This window comes from Medicago truncatula, chromosome 1 (assembly GCF_003473485.1).
Source record: "Medicago truncatula cultivar Jemalong A17 chromosome 1, MtrunA17r5.0-ANR, whole genome shotgun sequence".
Lineage (NCBI taxonomy): Eukaryota > Viridiplantae > Streptophyta > Magnoliopsida > Fabales > Fabaceae > Medicago > Medicago truncatula.
Genome location: NC_053042.1, coordinates 18262976 through 18286249, shown reverse-complemented (window position 1 = coordinate 18286249; position 23274 = coordinate 18262976). Strand labels below are relative to the sequence as shown.

General features: G+C 32.8%; 1 protein-coding gene across 3 annotated transcripts; it reads right to left on the bottom strand.

The window, feature by feature from the left end:
- Positions 1 to 4225: 4225 nt before the first annotated feature.
- On the bottom strand, positions 4226 to 12877 carry LOC25483106 (E3 ubiquitin-protein ligase RNF12-A). Of its 3 annotated transcripts, XR_003008777.2 has the most exons (10): positions 12664 to 12877; positions 9848 to 10776; positions 8072 to 8672; positions 7891 to 7974; positions 7177 to 7395; positions 6878 to 6975; positions 5117 to 5216; positions 4870 to 4968; positions 4643 to 4780; positions 4226 to 4543 (listed from the first exon to the last, which is right to left on the bottom strand). XR_003008777.2 is itself a non-coding variant. In XM_024775413.2 (9 exons), the coding sequence occupies exons 2-9, from the start codon at positions 10771 to 10773 to the stop codon at positions 4718 to 4720; spliced, it is 2190 nt and encodes a 729-aa protein (XP_024631181.1). In that variant the 5' UTR covers positions 10774 to 10776; positions 12664 to 12877; the 3' UTR covers positions 4226 to 4717. The 3 variants fall into 3 exon arrangements, 2 of the variants coding, with proteins under 2 accessions (XP_024631181.1, XP_013467211.1); XM_024775413.2 differs by having other exon boundaries at positions 4226 to 4780; XM_013611757.3 differs by having other exon boundaries at positions 4226 to 4780; positions 8072 to 8669.
- Between the last annotated feature and the right edge of the window lie 10397 nt (positions 12878 to 23274).

The following is a 23274-nucleotide window of genomic DNA, read 5'->3' as shown; positions in this document are numbered from 1 at the left end:
GTGGCTTGTGTTTTCTTTATTAGTATAACAATTTTTTGTAGGTCTTATAATTTGAGAGAAAAGTGAAATGGAAATAACACTAATGAGGAATTGTTATATCAAGTAGTATATTAAGGTTGTATTGTGAAACATTAAGATGGATGAATTGAGGCTTAAGACAACAACTACAAAATAGCTTTCAAACAAACAAACACGGGAGAACTAGAGAATTCCCTTCTAAAGAAAAACTCTTTGATCCATTTTTTGGTGAAAACGTAGCTATGTGCTGAAGTCCATATCTTGAAAACTAGAGAATGGGAAGATTTAGTGTCAATGTCCCGTAGTTGAACTTTGGGTCCATCTTTTTTCTAGCAGCTTCAGCAATCAGCACCACCCAACAACACAGGAATCACAAACTCTTGAGCCAAATTCTTTAATCAACAGGAGCCTACTCAAATTGCTATAGATGTCACTCTTTTCCAGCACTTCCACGTTTTGGCTTCTTTGCGGTCTGCGTCTGATCATCGCCACTGACAGTGCATAGGGGGGTCAGCTGTTTTTTATTGTGTTACTCAATTCGATTTTAACCAAATCGTTCATTTTTCAAAGGTGGGTGTCAACTACGAATTCATGGATCTTTAGACTTCCCTTTTCGCTCGAGTGCATGGTGCCAGATAGGAATCTTTGGTCCTCCATTTTCGCCTAACTGCTCCCTACATTTTTTGAGGGATTGTTTCATCTAGGAGTCTTCTGCTCTCCACTATGTTTTGGCACATAATGTCTGCTGAGGATTTTGGACTTTCCATTTTCACCCGAGCACATAGTGTTGGCTAGGAAATTTTAAATTTTCATTTTTCTCAGGCATGAGGTGACGGCTAGGAATCTTTGGTCCTCTGTTAATGCCTAAATGTTTCCCTTTTTTAGGGGTGGTTTCAGCTAGGAATCTTATGTTCTCCAATTTGCTTAGGCACTTTATTCATGTTGGGGATTTTTCCAGTTTAGCTCGAGCACATAGTGTCGGCTAGGAAACTTAACTTTCCATTTTCGCTCGAGCATGAGGTGCCGGCTAGGAATCTCCCATTTTTTTTACTTGGGAAAAGGGTACCGACTAGGGATCTTAGACTTTTCATTTTTGCTCGGAAAATAGGTGCCGATTAGAAAAATTTAGTTCTTTCCTTTGTCTCGTCGTACACAAAAAAATTATAACGCTTATTTTTGGAGAAATCACCTCATTTTTTTCATGTTTATGAATGATAGATATTTATATTGGGTCCATTATACTCAAAACAGAAATAAAACTCAATGAGGATTTGGTTATTTAGTGTTTGAGTCAAGATGTGCTTCATGTCCTCGGGCTCATGCTTCTGAGACAGGTCTCCATTTAGTCAGCTCTTGCGGCCATGTTAAGCTTTGTGTCATGTTTGATTGTTCTAGGATATACCGGAAAAATGGAGAGAAAATTTAAACGTGTGATGTGTATTAATTTTCGGGGTTAGGTCTTCCCCTGACTCACATTCCTTGAGCCCAAAAAGGCCTAGTATTCTATTTATTACTGTTAGACAGAGGGAATGTGTCCTCTACCACCTCGTTTGCTTGTTGTTGAACATACATGTGTCCGTTCTCGGGCTCTTAATTGGCTAATCTTTGCTCTAGGTGGTGCTTGTAGAGTTGCGTTCTAGATGAATGCATGTAGGTTCTATAACAAAAATTGGTTTTCTGGAACTACGTCCTCATATTCGAAGGAATGGCCTTCTTTAGGCCTTTATCTTTGTCGAATTCTACCTAGATTGAGGATGCGTCAAATTTCCTGACATTGATGTTTAATGGTTGTTGTTTTTAAGAGTTAGATTCCTCTGACGACCCTTTTCTGGACGGCTGCAGTGTCAAGTTCCTCTGTAAGGCTTTATCGCACCTCCTTTCTCCCATCAGGTCCGCACGTTACAACTTCATTCTTGGAGATATGATATTTCACTTTTAGGTGGACAGTTGATGGTACCTCCCCCAATGACACCAAAATGGGTCTCCCCAAGATACATGGCGACGTTGGAGTTAACTACAATAGTTTTCTTGGAATAAGCTGGTCGAAAACCATCCATCGAGAAAGTAAGTGAAAATCGATTACGGTGGTGAATTTGAAGAAATTCTACGGAAACAATGAATCGTCCCCACAGACGGTGCCAATAATCCAAATGGAACCAGAGTGAAGGCTAGGTGGTGAGAATATTCGTGCAGAGAAGAGCCAGGTGCGACGAAGAAGGAGTTCAAATGCGGATGAAGCTATTATCCAATGAGGTGGTTGGGGGGAAGTAACCTTCAAAAGAGGTTAGCACTCTGACACACAGGTCGGTATGAGACTAATAGGGAAGCTACTATCTGGTGTGGTGATTGGGGGAAAGAACCTTGAAAAAAGATTAGTACTCCGGCACTGAAGTTTGTATGAGACTAATGAGAGAAAATTTTGCATAAATGTGGTAAAAATGTGATCGCACCTTGAGTGTGATACAAAATCACGCTCATATAGCTGAGGACGTTATAATCGTCTCCTAGAAACACGACGCAAGACGCGGAAAGTAGTTAGGGATCAACTCAATGGTTCATATTTTATGTGGAGGGTCCACAATGTGGTGAGACATACAACAGGGGTCTGCTATGTTGCTCCGTTCAGCAAGAATTGCTGGTTAGTAGACCTCTATGTATTGGACTAGCGATATGATCTTCAGCTCAATCTAAAACAGTTTGCATGGTTCCCGTCATATTTTTCGACAACCACTGCCTCTCTTTTATTAATTAAAGTTTCATATAAATCATATCAAATTACTCACTCCGTTTCAAAATGAGTGTCACTTTAGCCAAAAAAAATTGTTTTAAAATGAGTGTCGCTTTACATTTCCAATACAACTTTAATTTTTTACTTCCAATTTTACCTTCAATAAATACTCCAACTTTTCTCTCATACAATTTTCAATGCAATTTTAAGTTTGTCTTTTTCTTATAAAGGAAAGTTATTTTAGTAAAATTGTTATGACATTTAACTACTTTATATCATTCCTTAATAGGGTTGGGAATAGGCCAGGCCGGCCTACAGGGGCCTATGGCCTGGCCTGTTTAAGCCTGGCCTGGCCTGGCCTGTTTATTAAAAAGGCTAGGCTTAGGCTTTTTAAAAAGCCTATTTAAGTAAATAGGCCAGGCTTAGGCTATCAAAAAAGCCTATGAAGCCTAATAGGCCGGCCTGTTTATGCATGTTAGGCTTCATAGTAGACTTTTTTAATAGGCTTTAAAGCTTTATAGTGAAATAGGCTTTTAAGGCCTTATAGTAGTGATAGACAAGTCCTACACTGAAATAGGCTTGGAGGCCTATTAAGCCTATTTAAAAGTAGCTAAAATGGAATGTTTAGTGACTTTAATAGTAAGTAGGCCTGTAAATAGGCTTTCAGGCCAGGCTTTTAAATAGGCCAGGCCAGGCCAAAAAAATAGGCCTATGAAAGGCCATAGGCCAGGCTCAGGCCTGCAAAATTTTTCGTATGCCAGGCTCAGGCCTATCAAAGCCTGGCCTGGCCTGGCCTATTCCCAACCCTATTCCTTAATCTGCGTGCAATTGGCTAAAGCGACACTCATTTTGAAACAAGGGGAGTATATGATGTCATAAATTTGTTCAAATGCATGCGTTGACACAAGAATTACTCTAAATTAGAAAGCAGATAATTACTACACTTGACTTAATAAGCACAATTGACATTAATTAGAAAGAAGATAATTACCACACTTGACTTAATAAGCATAATTGATATTGTTTTTTGGTATAAGCATATTTGAATATGAATACACGTAAACATATTTCATTATATATTATCCTGTGGCGTACGTTTTCTTAACACTATTTCAACCTTATGTTCTCTTGTATGTTTGAATTAAATCATATATATATTTTAAAACAAAAATGACAATTTTAGTAAAATTCCATCCTTGGCGCTAAATAAATAAATTGGATGGACGGATGATGCTACCCGCATGAAAATTTGAAGCAACTTAACCATATTATGTTTTTGAAAAGTTCATTTGTGGATCCAATATTTGATAGCAAAAATTATTTCTTTAACTTCATTTTACAAGGGGTAAATGCTATTAAGTTCAATCGATCAACAATTTCCTTTACTTTGAAAGGTTTTTACCCATCCAAATGCCAATTATTGGGTGCATAAAACTTTGCATTTGACATTGTATCACTGAAGATCATGTGAGCAAAGAGTTGAACACATTCAGAAGAACGTAAAAAAGACATGCTCTTGCAATTGCAAAATGATACATCTTTAACATTACCACATGCAAATCCAGATTATGTGTTTTGCATCAAGTTGTAATACATCCAACTTTCAAATAATACAGCCTTGGATTTTCCAGACTCGAAGGCTCTATTACAACCAGCAGCAGGACTTCAATTCAGAACAGTTAGCATAAAATGCAATCCCAGAACTAACCATAGATCTAAAGACAGCAACAGTTGATCAGCACCAAAATGGTTATCAACTTGCAGATTTCCTATGCCTTTCTATTCACTTTTTGATATCTACGACAAAAAAATAGTACGCCATGAAAAGGAAGTGTGTACTTGCAATACAATTTCAACTTCCAAGCAAAAACAAACTGTTCATGCTTTTCTTTATACCTTGAATGATAAAACGGGACAGCTGAGATAACACACCCCAGCATGATAAATTGACTGTTTGAATCTCAAGCATAATCAGGTGATAGATGACTTGCACACGGGGCATGAACTTTTCCTACCAAGCCAAGGATCAATACACTGCCATAATGGAGGTTAATACACATTAGCATTCCGACAATTTTACAAATAAAAAATACAAAAAAAATAGATCGTGTAAGTAGTCTCACATCTTTGTGAAATTTATGCAAACAAGGAAGGTGGCGAATGGTGTCTCCCTTGACAGGGGTCTCGAGACATACGGCACAATCCTCTGTGTAGTTGTCAGTCTGTGGCAAATGAACAACATTAATTAGTGTTGAACCCCATAACATTTATTTTCTTCATCCGCTGGTTCTCTGTCCCAAAATCATAAAACTGACAACAGAAGAAGAAAGGTTCTAAAACAAGTAGAGGGGGAGTCAGCCGATGAATTACCTGGACAGTGGACTGTGGTAACCTATTGATCAGATTGGTAGATGCACCAGTATGCTGGTGATTATGATCATCAAGAGCCAATAACATTTCATAATCATCTCTGCACGACAACACGAGGAAGGTATGAAATTCTAATGTTATATTTTTAAAGAAAACAGAATAAAGCCACACAAAGTTTCTGTATACAATTGTGAAACTACCATACATAAGAACCTTGTAAGAAAATCCAGATATCAAGAAAAAAAATACATGCCAAACTGGGGTCTCCACTATGGGCCCCTTCAGCATCCAAAAGACTTCTGATCTTTATAAGTGCAATACTACTTTGTATGAAAATGGAGGGACGGCTTCTATGTTGCTTCCCCTCAAAAATGAAGGAATGAAAACTAAGAAGATTAAAATAAACTTGTTGATAGAGGGTAGTGTAAGAAAATAATAAACCAATCCAAAATGTTACCAGGGAAACATCTGCCTGGTTGATTCATCTATCATTTACTACCATATAGCAGAAAAGTGATAATTTGGATCTCAGCCTAAATGAAAATATACTTGTTTCTAAGTTGTCACAAAAAATCATATATACAGTTTTCCATCGACATACAATTAGAAATTTTTGAAGTTATTGGATTTTAGATAAAAGGAGGAGAGAAATAAGGACTTTGAATAAAATAATGGTGTAATAAAATAGATAATGGCTGGATACAAAATACTAAGCACTAACCGCTATTTATAAAGATACAAGACTCCTAATCAATTAGAGAAACAAATCATGATAACAACTAGGTGAGACGAAAACTAATCTTCAGATATATCTAAGATAAGAAACTAACACAATCAGATAATTAAAGACGAGCTATAATAATATTAAGATATTATGAGATATTTCATATAGGACAAAACTTAGGTAAAGTACCATGCATGCTGTTGGTGCTGTTATCCAATAAAAACTTGACACATCTATTATTTTTTCCACGTCAGCTTTCTAGAAAATAACACAGTCCCATTTCATTCTGTTGTTTCTTCTTCAATGGATTACTGTAAGTCCTCTCTTCTCATCGGGCATTAAACATCACGGTTTGTGATATTTTGCCACTAATCTCCCATCGTAATTTAGGGGTACCAACATGTATGCATCAAACACACATGAATATAATAAAGATGCAAACACCAAATTAACTAATTTTAACAAAATCAAATAAAATGTCTGCTATAGAGGCAGTCGGATTTCTGTTGTCGCCTTTATGCATTTTGTAATTTTATGTTAATATCTGTTGGCTGCCAAATTAAAGAAAGATTTGATTTCTAATCTCTTCAATTTTAGTTTGTTTTGGGAGATTCCTTAATTTTCATTTGACAAACCGTGGAAGCGATTCCTTAATGTTAATATCACAAACCGTAGTGGTGATGTTTAATGCCAGATGAAAAGAGAGGACGTACAGTAATCGGTTGAAGAAGAAACAGCAGAATAAAACGGGATGTTAACTGTGTTATTTTCTAAAAAGCTGATGTGGAAAAAATAATAGATGTGTCAAGTTTTTTTGGAGAACAGCACCAACAGCATGTATGGTACTTTACTTAAGTTTTGTCCTTTCATATATTGTAAAAGAAAAAAAAAAAATGATGATTCAAAATGTATATCTCAAATGAGTGAAATACTCCTACCCACCAATAACAAGAGTTAAGACCACCTTGTTAATGATGCAAAATCTGTTGGTTGCCATTCTACACAAGAATATGGAGCATGATTCACTAAAAACTTACTCATTGAAATCACGATGAGCATTACGGATGTCATCGGGCATTCCCAGGTCATTAAAATCCCCTACCGCATTCTCTAATGCTTCCAATATATCAAGTCTCTGCACAAGAGAGATAGATGCCATTGGTAACATAAAACTATTCTGATGTACAAGCAATCAAAGTGTATGTTAAGAGAGAAAAATTTCTATGTTGACATTTAATAATTTCTACGTTGACATTTAATAGAAGTTATTGAAAAACAAATTTGCAGGGACAAACATTTAAAATAAGATGGGCAAAATGAAAGGGTAAGAAAATACCATGTCTAGGTCCATCTCTAGAGGAAACCGAGGGAGTCTTGCTCTTCCTCTTCCTCTTCCTCTTCCTCTAGATGATATGGTAGGTCTTGACGATCGAGTTGTCATGCGACTCAGTGTCGTTCTATTAGAAAGAGGAATTTGAGGCACAGTTCTCCTCCTATTTGAAGGATTTTGATTAGGTCGTGAACGGGGCTGTCTATTTTCCCCCGGAATACGTGTCTGCATAAATAAATATAGATTTTTCATTATTTAACACATTAAACACCTCTGCAGGAATAAAGACCCATTACCCAGTCAGCAATCAGTTATCAATTCTCCACATTTGGCCACACTTTGATGGATTAAGGGGCATATTAAAGGTTAAAGATTTGGTTAACGGAGGCAGGATACTTACATATGATAGTTAACAGAAGTATTTACTTCATACAGATTTCTCTCAGAGAAATATAAAGTTAAGCGGAAAAAAAAAACATAGATACATAGACACCAGGTTAAGCAGTATATAGCTTTCAAGTTCCATGGCACTCCCTCCTTTAAATTCCACATTTGATATTTAGAAAAGAATAAATCATGATAAACAGAACTAAAGGCAAGGGTCACTTTACTAACACAATAGTTGGTATTACCCATAAAATAAAAAATTTGCTTATGAAAGGATATCTCTGATTTATGTATATAAATCAGAGAAAAAGAGAGAGAGAGAGACTTAGTTACATGATGAGGTATCTGATGATTATCAGTAGATGTGTGCAAAAGACCCCCTGCATCCTGCGGCACCCGTGCTAAATGTTCGTCAACCTGCCACAAATCAACATATAACAAGTTATTGTAAATGAATACACACTTTAAGTCTTAAAAGACAACTTACATAAAAATTGAGCAAAAGATAACTGACCCAACTGCCTTCAAAATAATCATCATTATATAGTTGTTCTTGGAGTTCACGTGCCAATCTCTCATCTGCTTCTAATTGCATTGCCCGAGCTACCGAAATATTGTTGTCATTGTCATCTAAACCTTCATTAAGTTCGTTTTTGAAACTTGGTATGGATAACAACGCAGCTAATTCAGGATCCATGCCACAACTTCTGGATGAACTTGATGATTCCCCGGATGAATTGACGAATACAGTTTTAGAATTATGAGATGCTACATTAGGATTTCTAGAAGATGATTCACGTTTCCTTGGCCTTTTAGTCGCTGAGTCAGCAGTAGTACTGGGTCCAGTTGACTGACCTACCTGTGGAATAATCAGTGAAGCTGGAACATCCTTGCCATTTTGACTGCTCCCAGTATCACTTCTGTCCAGTCTGTTCATATTTTGTCTGTGAGTAAGTCTTTCAACGTAACTTCTCCTCGAATGATGCCCATTCGCATCATACAAGTGTTGATCATTATGTGTAGTTCTCCAACCACCTTGTCTCTCCCAGTTTTCATATCCATTTCTTGGTATATTACTGCTACCACTGGCCTCTTCAAGATTGACCACAGGGCTGCTAAAGAAGCATCAAATTTAATTGTCTTTAGTCTCAGGATAAGTAGTCAAAAGAAATGAGAAATGGACTGATTTAAACAAAGAGAAACCTGATATATATGTCTAAACGTCATGTCAATTAAACAGCATTATTACTTCAAAAACCCAGCCCATACCACCACCATCCCCCACTCACCAAAAGAATTAAACTAAGTTTTCCCAAATCATGCAGGATAACTGCCAGTATTCATGCTTCGAACAAAATAGTTGATAAACTGTAAAGCAAGATTACAACACAACACCACAGGGTCGGCATCATATATCAAAATCAAAATATCTATATCAAAGAAAGCTATTATCCTTCCTCTTATACAAATGTAACGGGAGATCTTTCTTCAGCTTGACAAGCTAGCTATTTTTCTAGGTCACGTCTAACCAGAAGTTGGAGTTGTAGCCGGTAACTAGAGGTCATCGATTCAAGTAGAAGAATCAATCTTTTACATATTCGAGTTAGGTAACGCTATTTACAGAAGATCGTCCCTATCCTAGACCCCTCCACGGTAGGCTGCAGGAGCTATGAAGCACCAGATTGCGTCTTTTCTTCTAATTCTGATTACGCGTGCTTTTAAGAAAGACTTTAACAAGTTCCAACAAGTCGGTCCATGTTAAAGATTATGAGGTCAAATAGTCAAGACAACATCCATGGTAATTTCATCATAAAATTGACCTCTAAATATGAACCACTCAGGCAAATTTTAGTTTAAGCAAAGAAAGAAATAATCTTATTTCATTTTCAGGTGTGACTTCGAAAGTTGAAATCACATCAATTTATCTAAAAAAAATTCCTTGTCTCCATTATGGAGGGCACATTTCAACAGTGACTACCTAAAAATACATTGATTTCATAAATGATGCTGGCAACAAATAGACCCAAAAAAATAAATGATGAAAGACACCCAATTTAAAAAGAAAACAAAAATGCAAACTTGATAGTTGTCTTTCCAATTTGTTAGATTCAATGCATTATTATGTTCTCTAGGACGCTATATCATTTATGCCATTTACTTTTTCATTTATGAATTTATTTACAGATCATTCATATGATGTATAAACGCATGCTGAGAAATCTTGCCTAACTCTTGATGCAAGGCAGCAAGATTTCCACAAAGAAACACTTAAATATGAAAGACAGATTACCTGCTATCAGTCTGAATAGTTCCATTTGATGAAGGATGAATAAGTACTCCCTTTCCTTTCAATCTACCACCAGGTCTCTCTTCAGAAACAATATCATCAACACTAATTGGAGACATTGTATTTCTAGAAACTGAATGCCCAGCACAGATCTGTTCAACATTATTGGTTTGAAAGATGCTCTGTTCAGCTGATTGTTTTGCCCTTGTTGCAATATTTTGTGGTGAAATGCACCCATTTCGTACCAATCTCCTGTTCCCTCTACCTCTTGGAGCAGTGGAAAGACGAGGAGACAAAGAAACTTGCTTTTCAGCTTTCGGCTGAGATTGAGAATCATTAGACAGAGAAACACTCTTGCCACGGTCCATAAAAGTATTAGAACCTGGAAGTGTTGTGTTATCTAGTTTACACTTTCCAGTGACAGCATTTCTAGATGTATTAGATGAATTAGTAATTAAGGGTAGTGAAGTATTCCCAATACTTGCTTTCAATTCTTTCTTGTCTTCATTTGTGTTATCTCTTGATCCACGGTGTGAGAAAGCTGGTTTTGGTTGTTGGAATTGCCCATTCTCTCCAGTCAAATCGAAAACAGAAATATGTCCATGGTGAGACGACTTAGAAGGAATCCTCGAGCTTACAGTTTTCCCTTTCTCCGTCATTTCAGCTTTACTAGAGCGTGATGTTCCAAGTCCACCAGAAACTTTCTCAGTTTGAGCTCTCCTAAATATGGAGGCATTTTGAGAGGGGGAAGGTTTATCCGGGGATATTATTACATACTTGTTGCATTTACTTATTTCATTAGGAACATGAAAGGCCCTACCCCTCTTCTCCGGATTACCAACATATTTTCGATCATTGTTTCCTGCATTTGATCTCTCTGGGGTATCGGGAACGTCGATAATATGATCAATTTCCATATCTTCCGCCATATCCTGTTTTGTATTAATACCATAAAGTAATGATAATTATGATTGACAGCAACTGATGTGTATTAAAATGATTGCCACGAATATAACAGAATCCACAAATGTACAGGAAACTAACACTTCACTCCATAAAATTGAACAGAAAAATGATTGCCAAGAATATAACATAAAATATCATGGGGGTATATGAATCACACTTTAACAAAAACGATTAAGCATATTCAAAAAGACAGTGAATAATAAGAATACAACAAAGACACTAGTGTCGCAAAACAATCCAATCCAATCCAATGCCTCGACATATCTTCATCAGAAACCCCTCAGGGCCATGCACTTTAGACTATACGGTAGCCAAATTCTTAATCTTCTACAAACGAAGTTGCTTAAGTAGAGAAACCTTAAAAATGGAATCTCAACCTCTAACCATACATGCCAAAGTGTAAAAACATTGCGCATTTGACTTTTTTACTTCTAATAAAACTATACCAAACTGAACTCTGCAAGCATCTTGATTCTTGAGCAGACCCAACATTCTCCAAAAAAAAACAACCTAAGTGCTCGATAATGACATAGCAGCAGAAAATGTAAGAATGGATGATGAACTGATTTATAGCTTACATCAAGAACAAAACAGACATTTCAGGGGTACTGTATCCAAATTTTCGTATATATCACCCAAAATAAAATTAACATGCCTAATCTGAGCGTACAATTTGATGCACTCGTCAAAGTTAAGCTACACAACTTTGATTCCGATTTCACTTTCAATTTCAATATACCATGATCTAAAGAAGTTAAGCATGATAGTATAAAAATCCCATGATCATCTATTCTAGTGAAAGAACTAATGTTTCCAGTCCAGTGTTATCAAATTGCAGATCACAGAAAATAGCGGTTTGTTCAAAATTCTCTACGCAACACTACCATAGCACCGCTATAGCCACTATTGCACAATATTTTCTACTAAATAGCGTATTGTTTGAATTACGCTATGCAATAGCGCTATAGCGCCACTATAGTTGCCATATAACAACACTGTTACAGTAACACACTCAAATGCAATATACAAAGCAGATATTTCATTCAATAGGATGGCAACTGCAACTACATCAGGCTGTGATTGCAGACCACATACGCCAATGTTGGCCCTTGTCAGCTCACAACAGCCTTAACGTAACGGTAACTGCAAATTAAAACCCTAATTCTATCTATCAAAAAAATATTAGGATTCAGGGATGACAAATTCAAATCAAAACCTAATAAAAACAAAATTAACCTTTTGAAAGCAACGACACAATCAACACTACACGATGGCTTGAATGGTAGATAACAGATTGCAGTATTGTATATCAAATTTAATATGCAAAAATAAGCTTATGAAAATAAACTACTTCGAGGATAAATTTAAAATTGAAGCAAAGTTCAATTTTTTCATCAAGAAAAACGAAATCCCATAAAGGATTACTTCAATAATCACTGAATGATTACTTCAATAATCACAAAGGATGGGATAATCTTATCACAAAATCATAAATAAAAAAAATAAAAAAACAAATTGTTTCACAGCAGCAACATGATTTGACAGGGCATAACCTTATCACAAAATCATAAAAATAAATTAAAAAAATTCAAATTCAAATAAATTAATGAAAAATTTGAAAGCGATGAACAATCAATCCAAAGATAAAAATTAGATTTTTTTTTTAAAAATATACAAAAAAAAAAAAAAAAAAAAATCACAATCCTAATGATAATAACAGAGAAAGTTAAAATCAAATAACAGAATCGAAATGCTGAAAAGCAGAAACAAATTATGATGATGAAGATTCGAAATAAAAAATAACCGTTGCTATGAAGAAGGAAAAAAAAAAGAAATTTGAAAAAAAAGAATACCTGAATAGTAACGAGATTGGAAAGTGAGAAATTGAGATACGGACTTAAGAGAGGGATGAGAATTTATGAGTGCGGTTAATGTGATCGATCCGTTCTGACGAAAGAATTCGGGTCGGGTCGGGTATGCGATGAGGAGAGAAGAATAAGAAGAAGATAACACGACAGCATAACAGTGTGTACGGGCGGCGAAATCAAATGACAAAACGATACAATTCTATTTACAATTTTTTTGGTAAAATAAAAATAAAATATTTTTAATTTATTTTTGAGTAAATTTATCTTTTGACAAATTGACTTTTTTATTTTTATTTATATTTTTTTTTTCGGTATGAAGATAAATTATTAAATGCTCTAGAGATTGGTGGAAATTGGATATTATGTGAATAAAAGTTGGTTTCATATTTGAATTTATTTTAAAATAAATTAATATTAAAATGTGACATAAGATTAAAAGATTTGAGGATGGATAAATAGTACTCAACTAAATTTTATTAGTATCATTGTGTTTATTTATCTAATTTGTATTATTTAAAATAAAATGCATGTCTTTGATTTGTTAAAAAACATGGGACTCAACTACTTTTTTTTTTATTTGTTTGATTTAGAAGTTGATCATGGTACTTGACAAAACATACAACTTTTGTACTTTTTGTTCATGGTACAAAGTATCAAAAATACCAAAGTACAATATTATCTTGTATTGTTTATGTCTCATTATGTACTTTCATCAAATACTTTTTTGAATCAAATGCATCCTTAAAATGTTACATACTAATTTTTATTTTATTTAATGTTTAATTAGTATAATTCATGTGTATTTATTATTTGGTGACAATATTTTCAACAAATTCAAAAATAAACATTTCAAAATGATTCCAAGAACTCACATTTAGTCAAACGAAAAAAACTATGATCAACATAGTTAACGATATTTGTAAATCATTAAATTTTCTTGAACATGATTCAATTGTTTTAGAAAGAAAAAAAAAGAATGATTCCTTTTTTTAGAAACTAAAACGTAAAATTTATCTCATATCGTAATGTTATGTTGGTATTAATATTAGTTTGTAAAATCTCTCCAAAGGTTTCTCTTACCTCGCATTGTCTTTGACTTGTCTGATGAGAAATTATCAAGTTTTAGTGTTGAATATGAATTGCGAAGAAATTCTTTCAGAAACTGGAGGAGAAGCTAACAATAACGTTAATATTTACCTTACCAGATTCATCGAAGCATTTTGTGGTTTTTTGAAACGATTAAAAGCAAGGTTTAGTAATTATTTGATGCAATATATGCTTCGAGGTAGTTTGACATACAAGAGTATAATTATACGACTCATGATTTGGAGTTAGGGGCATCAAAGTTTACACTCAAGATATGGAGACACTATCTCTATGGTGTAAGATTTGAAGTGTTCATCTATTGAAATAGTTTGCAGTATATATTCAGCCAGAATGATATAACATGAGACAACGTATATAAATAAAAAAAAATAAAAAAAAGTTAGTTACTAATAAATAAAAATTTTAAAGAATTATGTTTTTGGTATAAACTATCATCAAAAAAATTGAATGTTGTAGCAGATTCATTGAGTAAGATGAACTCAATTGTGTGATTTTTGTCATGAAGCGAACTGTAACGGTAGAAGAATTCACACCCGCTTAACTTAGACAAACAAAAAACATGAAGGTTAAAGTTAACAAAAGTGCACATTTTTATTTGGACAAAAATAACATTTTTTTTTTATTATTTAAAACTAATAACTTGAGCATTATTTTAGTAATTTTCATTAAAACATAATTGTTAACTTGCACCAATTTGCTAACTTAGACTCACTTTTATTATGATCATAATACTTATGTACTTTTTTCACATAAAAAAAACAAAAAAAAACTTCAGTTCAGTGGCTTTGATACCGATAAAAACTTTAGTGCTTTACAAGAATAAAAAACTTCAGTGGCTAAATTAAAACAAATATGTGATTAAAAAAACTTAATTAAATGTTGCACATTTTTTTGGGAAGCGATGCACTTATTTTTTATGGTGACATTAGTGTTATGATCAAACATAAACTTGTGTAGCATGCACGAATTCAAAAGTTACCTACAACTAGTTATCGGTTTGTAATTTGTTGTTAATAAATACGATAAACTAATCAAACATTTTTTGATGCAAAATATTTGTTTTTTCGTTTTTGCTTGATGTCCCCCCAACTCTTTAATGCAAAATATTTGTTTTTTCGTTTTTGCTTGATGTCCCCCTAACTCAAACACTAGCAGTAGTAAAAACATATGTAACATATCAGGATCCGAATCAAGTTCTTTAATTTGTTCTTCATCTCCAACAAGAAGCAATGTCTCATCCTTCAATTTATTTTCAGAAATTCATACTCACCTGCAACCTTCAATTCATTTGTTCAATTTCTTTTATATTTTCCATTGAAGGTTGTATCAAACTTTGAACTCTAGATCTGGATTCTCATAATAACTATGTTGATTTTTGAAGATTATATCTTAAAGGTATACATAATAACTCTAGATATGGATTATATCTGAAGATGATAAAATGTGTTCATTGTTTTCTAGTTTTTTCTCTGTTCATAAAGTCGTGTATGGTAGATCTAGATTTCTAGTTTTTTCTCACAACCATCACAATATTGTTATGCTTGATATATTATTTTCAAAATAATGACAGTAACACTTACATTTTTGTTTTCCTTTCAAAAAAAAAAAAACTTACATTTTTTATTTCTTGCTTCCAATGTCAATGGGTGATCCTACAATGTATTACATTTAACATAAACATAAAAATATGGCTTTAATAATAATAATGAAGTTTGAGTATATAATTGGAATGAAACTCATAGAAATATGGCTTTAATAATAATAATAATGAAGTTTGGGTATATAATTGGAATGAAACTCATAGATAAATTTGAGTAAGTTTCAACCAATTTAGTAGGTTGGAAAATTTCTACATAATTTTATTGAATATGGTTCACCTATAGTTGTTTCATTCAATTTGTCAGTGTCCTAATTTTTATAGAGCATAAGAAACTTCTATATTTGTTTATATTTTGGAGAAATCTGTTTTCATTTAAGTTTAGTTGTTTATAAATCAATTTTACCTTAAATGTTGCTTTCTTTAATGTACAATTGAAATTAGGAGATATAACTCTTGACTCATTTCTAGTTACTAATGTCTATTGTACCATGTATTTATTTTTTGAAATAGAATACTTTTGTGTTCACTTATACTTTGATGCACATGTATTCATAAGTTAGAGATCAAACACTAGAGATCAAGCACTGACTTACTTTATGAACCTAAGAATGCAACAACAACCTCTATTTAAATTTGGTTTTCAGTTTTTGCATATCCTTGTTTTTCTTTTATTATTATTATTTTAATGACATACCACTTTGTTGTTAAAGGGAATTTTGGTTGCATTTGTGTTGGCGCAAAACCCCATTTTTTATGTTTGTGATTGATTGTAACTAATTTATTGTCTTTATACATTGGTCATAAACAGAAAAATGGAATTTCATGAAATTCTAGACATTTTTCAAGTTCCAACTGTAAGCCAGATAGCTGAGGAAGAGTCAGAAGTATGTTAAAGTCATTAAATTATATAGCGTAAAGTATTTTTGAAGTAGCACTTATAAGACATAATGGGAGGAAAATATTGGTTGTTACTTAAACGCACTAGCTGAAAATCAATCAAATTAAGTCTAAATTGAATCTTTGTTAATATGAATACGGTAAAGTAAAGATTGTATTAAGATTAGTTTAAATTAGGCAATTAAAATCAAATGATCAAACAAGCTATCTTACAACAAAATCCTAAAAGATCCTAAAAAGTTTTCTGCAACAACAATAGTTATCCAAATATTGGTCGTTATCCAAATACATAGTTGATATGCTATCTTGCATAGGAGTTGGGAAGTAGTTTTTGTTAGGAGAGTGGTCTATGTTCCTCATATGAAGATGTGGAAGACACGTACAATTCGTAGAATGGAGTAACCTTGATGACGAAACGGCTATTGATTATACGGTTAACTTAAAAAATATAAATTTAAAGGAAATAAGTTCTGATGAAATTATGAGGTATCATTTTTCGGATCGTGAAGTTGCATTCAAATTTTACAATTTGTATGGTTGCATAAATGGGTTCTTTGGTAGAAAATATCATGTTGTTAAGAATAAGGATGACGAAAATGTTCAACAAACATTTGTTTGTCATAGAGAATTTGTTAGTGATTCAAAGAATATTAATAACTTGTCTTAGAAAATGTAGTTTCACAAACTCATTCAACAAATACATTTCTTTTTCACGAAGAAGAATTTGTTAATGATAACGATGTTTGGAACATTCCTATGGTATCTATCTAGTTTATCTTATTTCAATTTTAAAATTAATACATTCATACATGAATTTATTTATTTTTTATGGTATTGTATGATATGGTTTAATGACATCAGGGGAAATTGGAAAGAATACCATGTATATAAATTATGGTTTACGCTTCATCTTTTCATACACATTTTTTATTCAATAAAATTATATTTTTGTTAAATTATATTTTTGTAGGATGAAATATAACTTGAAAAGATTTCTACAGCTTTGAGGAACTGTTGAAGTGTGAAATCAACATTATGGTGTATTGATTAAATTTTATAACTTTTTTCGCTATAACTCAATTTAGTTTGCTTAACACATGACATTCATGCCATTATCTAGCAAAATAAATGGAGCTCAAAATATGGATTCCAAACCATTATCATCCGCAAAATACCACATGTTACCCAAAAAAGAAATAATTCTTTGTCATAATAAACAATTAATCGTCATAAAGCTCAATGGGTCGAGCATCCACCGAACTATTGATATATGTCTCGGTCTTTCGAAGTACTTCAAAACGTAAGTCGTTATGATCCCGAATCAATAAATTAGCCACCGCCTTCATCCTTACTTCCTTTTCTTTCAACTACGATTGAAGATAAATGTCTGTCACGTGGAACGAACGATAGTTAAAATGAAATATTAATGACATATGAATGTAGTTAAACCAATTGTGCCAACTAGAGTGTCCGGGTTAAAGAAGTGTTCTATATTAAGCCAATCTAACTCTCACAATCCTGAGTTGATATTGTATTGAAAGACAATTTCAAATTTTTAATAATATTAAACATATTATATTAATCAATATGTGTAAAATATAAAATGTCAAAATGATGTACCATACATATCCCCAATATTTGGTATCCCTTTTGCTTCCAGTATTTTGTAATTCATAAAATTGATGCGCTTGTTACGAAAAACAATAGAATAGCGTGCATCGACCATAAGGTGATATAGCAACAATCCTTATAATTAGCAAAATAAGTGTTTTCAATAACAGAAATCATGAGCATCTATGAAAATAAGTTACAAAAAAATTATATATTTAATCATCAGTTTTGTAATCTTGAAGTGTTTTTGTTTAGTACATCCCCAATGGACAGTTTATATCCAGGTGATATGTATTGCTAGTCTCAACATAAACCATCATTAACAACCAATGATCTTGCACAATCTTCATTGGAATATAAATATGTAAGTTCATGATTTAAATGATAATTAACATGGATAAGTTGAAGATAATAACTAAGGATAATGTTGTTTGCTAAGTATACTCACAAACTTCAGATTGTTGAATGGTGGCATCTGACAACCACAATATTTTCCCTAATTTCAGTCACTGACAATCCAGACAACATGTCTGCCTATACATGACAAGATTAATCAATAGTTAGAGTATGTTGAATGAGAAATAAAATAATAAAAAAAAGGACGTTGAGATGAGATGTAACAGAAGTACCGCAAAGGACGGAGGAAGGCACCACCATCTTTCCTTTCTGTATGTATATCTCTTATTCGCGCAACTGCAAGTGCTATAACCTAAAATTATTGCAGCATTCAAGGTTAATCTTTATGATTAGATTGAAAATAAAACTTCAATCATAAATTAAATTATGCTAAGTACCATTTCACTTATGAGTCTATTACGAAGTAGGCATTGAAGTTCAGCCCTAGCGGCTTCTATGCTCAATGAGTATAAAAAATGTTTCATTCATCAATTTTGCATCTGATGGCTTTTGAAAAAGAAAAGAACACACTTGTGCTTCCTTTGCAACAACTATCATACGATACGTAGGTTTCTGAGGTGTGTCAGTTCCCTGCAATTTATTTTGTTTAAAAAAAAATGTCATCAGCTGTACTGTTACAAATTCAATTAAATAAGTTTAATGGTATAAGGTTATACATCAATTTATGTCATTATAAAATTATTAATATAGCGTCCATAACACACTATAAGTGGAAGTAAAGAATGATATACCTCTGACATAACTTTCCCGAACACTTTCTATATTTTTTTTTTTTTTGTATTTTCATCCAATTTAACCAAGTCTTTCTTAATGAGTTTAGTACTTTTGCCGCAATATTTCGAACCCCAACTTTGTGTTGGTTTTTGAGAGGGGGTTTGAAATAGTTTCTTTGATATCCCTTCCTCAATCATAGATGGCGTTCGTTGCTAAATTTAGAAATGAAAGCCGTTTGAGTTAGAAACAAAATGATTTACTATTAATGTACATAAAAGAAACCATATATTTTATTTATTGACAAATGAATACCGTGAAATGTGGTTGTCGTTTGTAGTCGCTCAAAGTGATTATCATTGATGTTTAGCACTTTTTGTTGTTGCTACCTCCTTCAGGTTTTATCCATTGACCATGAAAGAATGATATGTCCTCCAATGTTGAAATCATCTTCTTACAAACACTTCCATCAATGTTATCATCGACTATTTGGTCCAATGCGCCCATAACACTGCTATTACCACCGTCAAAAGCTTGACGTTTTGATGTGGCCTCAACTAATCCTTCGTGAAGTGCTTCATCCTCAACAACAAAGAATTCATCATCAGTGACCATTTTTTGTTTTGAACAAACTTTTGCATAATCATCAAGGTAGTGTTGTTGCTTGGTAAAAAAAGATGGAGACTCAATGGACTCTTTTTCTAGGTTTGAAGACGAACTATTTTCCTTTGATTTTGCAACCCCTTCAAGTGTCTCAACGGATGTTTGGATTGAGCTATATGATGTCTTCAATCCTATTAGTTCATCAATCATTCCCTATTTTAAAACTATTGTTAATACTATTTCATGTTTGCTCATTATAAAACCTTCAAGTTTAACATATTAACAACACAAAACCTTAGTATTATTACCTTGTCACGAGTCTCCTGCTTCTTCATCAACTCAAGAAGCAAATGTTTCAAGGTAGTGAGTTCTTCCATGAAAACCTCCAAAGTTATTTCTTTTTTACTCACTACTAAACCAGTTTCCTTGTTCGTATCACAACCACTGATGGCACCTTCAAGTTCAGTTGTCATATTCCTACATAAAACATGCAAGGGAGTGTTACTATTGATGAAAACATTCATAAATCACCAAATATATCTCTATTTTATCACAATAAACCTTAGAAAATATCATATATGATATATAATCACACATTATTGCATTTACATTAGATGATGTTATTACACAATGGGAGTTGGTTCTTTAGTTCTTTGAATGTTGTATTATTCCTGATTTTGGTCCATTGAGATATTATTGAAAAAGAACAAGATTTCAGAATATTAGATAAGTTACTTTGTGTTGTTATCGTCTAGTATATTTTGTTTCCCATATACTGTACACACAGTCCCATGTATGTAGGTATACTAGTATTAGGTTGATATTTTTTCAACTTTGAATAGAGTGTTGTTGCGTGTCCAACCATGATAGGTCCTTTAAAAATTACAATGTAAATTGTTTACGTAAAGAAAATGGAATTTTTGGCATTAGTTAGGGTAACCAGTCTTTTGGCAATGTTTCTCTCTAATATAAAACTTAATATTAATTATGTGAAAATAAATAATATTTACATGGTAAACAATCAACTTTTACTGCCAACTTTCTATACAGTGTTGATAGCAGCATGACTGTTGAAAAACCATAATTGAAAAGGTAATGTTGCAATCTTTGAAACATTGAACTAGATACTAATTACATTTGAAAGAATTATGTTAGTAAATTAAAAAAATAAATTAAATCATTACAAGGACTAATAATTTCAAATATAAATTTCAATGGAGACATTTAAAATATAAATTTCAATGTATCATCAACAATATAAATTTCAAAATATACAAGTATTTTACATCTAAAATATTAAAACTACCCATAAATTTCAATGTATCATCAACAATATAAATTTCAAAATATACAAGTATTTAATAGTAGTTTACTAACCTTTAAACTAAAAAAAGTACTTAGGATTTCACTATTGTATCATCCATTATTCATGATTGTTGATTCAATAAATTTTTTAGAGATCAATGTTTTTCAGCCTCATAAGATTTCATATTGTGGAGACCGTATATATATACAACGACGGTGCACCTTAAATTATTGGTACATCTATTAAATGTTAAGAATTTATTTCTACCAATATAACCACCAAACATTTATAATGGTGCACGCTATTAAATAAAAAAGAAACATATATATTACTGCATAACTATTTCAAGACTTAATAAAAAAAAACTTCATACTAATATATTTTATTTTATATTAAAACCATCTCTGTCACAACACATGTATTTTCCAATAGTACAATGTTTGGTTGTGACTAGTCCCATAAGATTACAAGCAATGTCTCATGTGCTAGTTAAAAGCTTTAACCATAACAAAATCCTGCAATGTGTGGACTTTTGATTAAAAAAACTGGATGTTTAGATTTCTTCTTAGATAACATAGTACAAACAAAAGATTTTTATTATTAAAAACTACTATGACAGTTTCAAAAGTTAGTGATTGGTCCATGTGTTGTCAACTTATCATTGGTCGAAAATTTTCAAATAACCAATGAAATGTTGTTGAAAAACTGAATTCTGATGTAAAAGAATTGGAAAGCTATAATTCGCAGAAGCAAGCAACATGATATTCCAAATCAGAACTTAGTCAACCAGAAAACAAAATAATTCAGTTACAAAGTATTCAGTTTTAATCTTTTATAACAAACTACAAAATATTTTGGTTTAACTTGGTGCAAACTTTGACAATTAAATGAAGGAGGATGAGTGTCAATTCAATTGGTTCAAAGAAATCTTTGACAATGAAGGTTGGTATGTAGCCCATGTTTGTCAATTTATCATTGGTCCAAAGAAAAACCAATTTTTAGTTACTGCTCACAAATTTAAAAACAAAAAATGTGATAACTTTATATGCCCTTACATTAAACCAAAGGCTAGTACAAGTGTGTTTATTTTTCATTGATCCAATGTAAACTTTTAATTTAAAAAAATTAACAAGTAATATCTAAACAAAAAGACATGACAATGAATTAACTGATTAAAAGCTTTAACTATGACAAAAAAAAAAAATACAGTTACCATTCAACATATCACATTACACACCAACTTCTTTATTTCATTTTTCATGAATTGATTTTTTAAAACACCGACTTCTTTATTTCATTTTTCATTTATTCTAAAACCGACTTCAATCATCCCACAAATGATGATTTTTATCAGTTTCATGCAACCATGCATTTTTACCAGCACTGTGGCTAATTCAAATCAGACCATGTCCAATGGTGTGTTTAATGTGTCATTCAACATGATTTTTGTCTCCAATGGTATGTTTAATGGCTGTTGAATTGGGGAATAGATGAGAGAGAGGACGAACGCATTCAACACAATTTAATATTGTCACGGATGCCACGCGGCGAGCTGCTATTGTTTGAAAACGGGTGCGTGCATCACACGCGCCGACAGGGCGCGTGACTGTTCAGAAGGCGGAGAGAGAAAATGCGTTTTGGATAGATAGGGACACGTGGCGCGTTTTAATTGGTTGTGCTAATTCTTATCATTTTAATAATTTGACCTCAATTATTTCGTTGTAAATTAATTTAAAAAAAAAAATACCAAAATTCATGATTTTTTTTTCTCTATAAATAGAGACTTGGTTCATTTGATTTGTACACAGAAAAAAAAAATCAAGTTTTTCACTATCTTCATCTTATTATTATCTTTCTATTAGCAAATTAAGTGAAATTTTAATCTTATTTTTTGTGAAATGGATCCAAATAATAACCATTTCAACACCCAAAATTTTTTTAATTACCCATTTAACTATGAAAATCCCAACAATTATCCAAATGCAAATCAATTTTTCAACCAACGTCCTCAAAACGTACCTAATTTTGATTTTGCACCAAATTTCAACCAGTCATCCTCTATTCCAAACTTTCATCCATATTATGGATCTATGATGAGATATCCATCTCAAACACCCCCGTTTAATGGTTATATGCCAATGGAGAATGAAAATTTTCCCAGTGTTGGTGCAACTCAATATCCTGAATTTTCAACACAAATAACTCCTGGTGGCATGGCAGTTGCTAATGAAGCCACTCCAGAAGATTCAACTCCTAAGAGCAAGAGAAGTAAGGAACCAGCATGGAACACTCAACAAAATTTGGTTCTAATTAGTGCATGGATTAAATATAGAACAAGCAGTGT

What these genes read in the sequence shown, in the direction of transcription:
- LOC25483106 (XM_024775413.2), bottom strand. Translation starts at nt 10,773, where the DNA reads ATGGCGGAAGATATGGAAATTGATCATATTATCGACGTTCCCGATACC. An exon ending in TACCACAGTCCACTGTCCAG is followed by an intron (nt 4,969 to 5,116) that starts GTAATTCATCGG and finishes CATTTGCCACAG; the next exon opens with ACTGACAACTACACAGAGGA. An exon ending in TGCATAAATTTCACAAAGAT is followed by an intron (nt 4,781 to 4,869) that starts GTGAGACTACTT and finishes CCATTATGGCAG; the next exon opens with TGTATTGATCCTTGGCTTGG.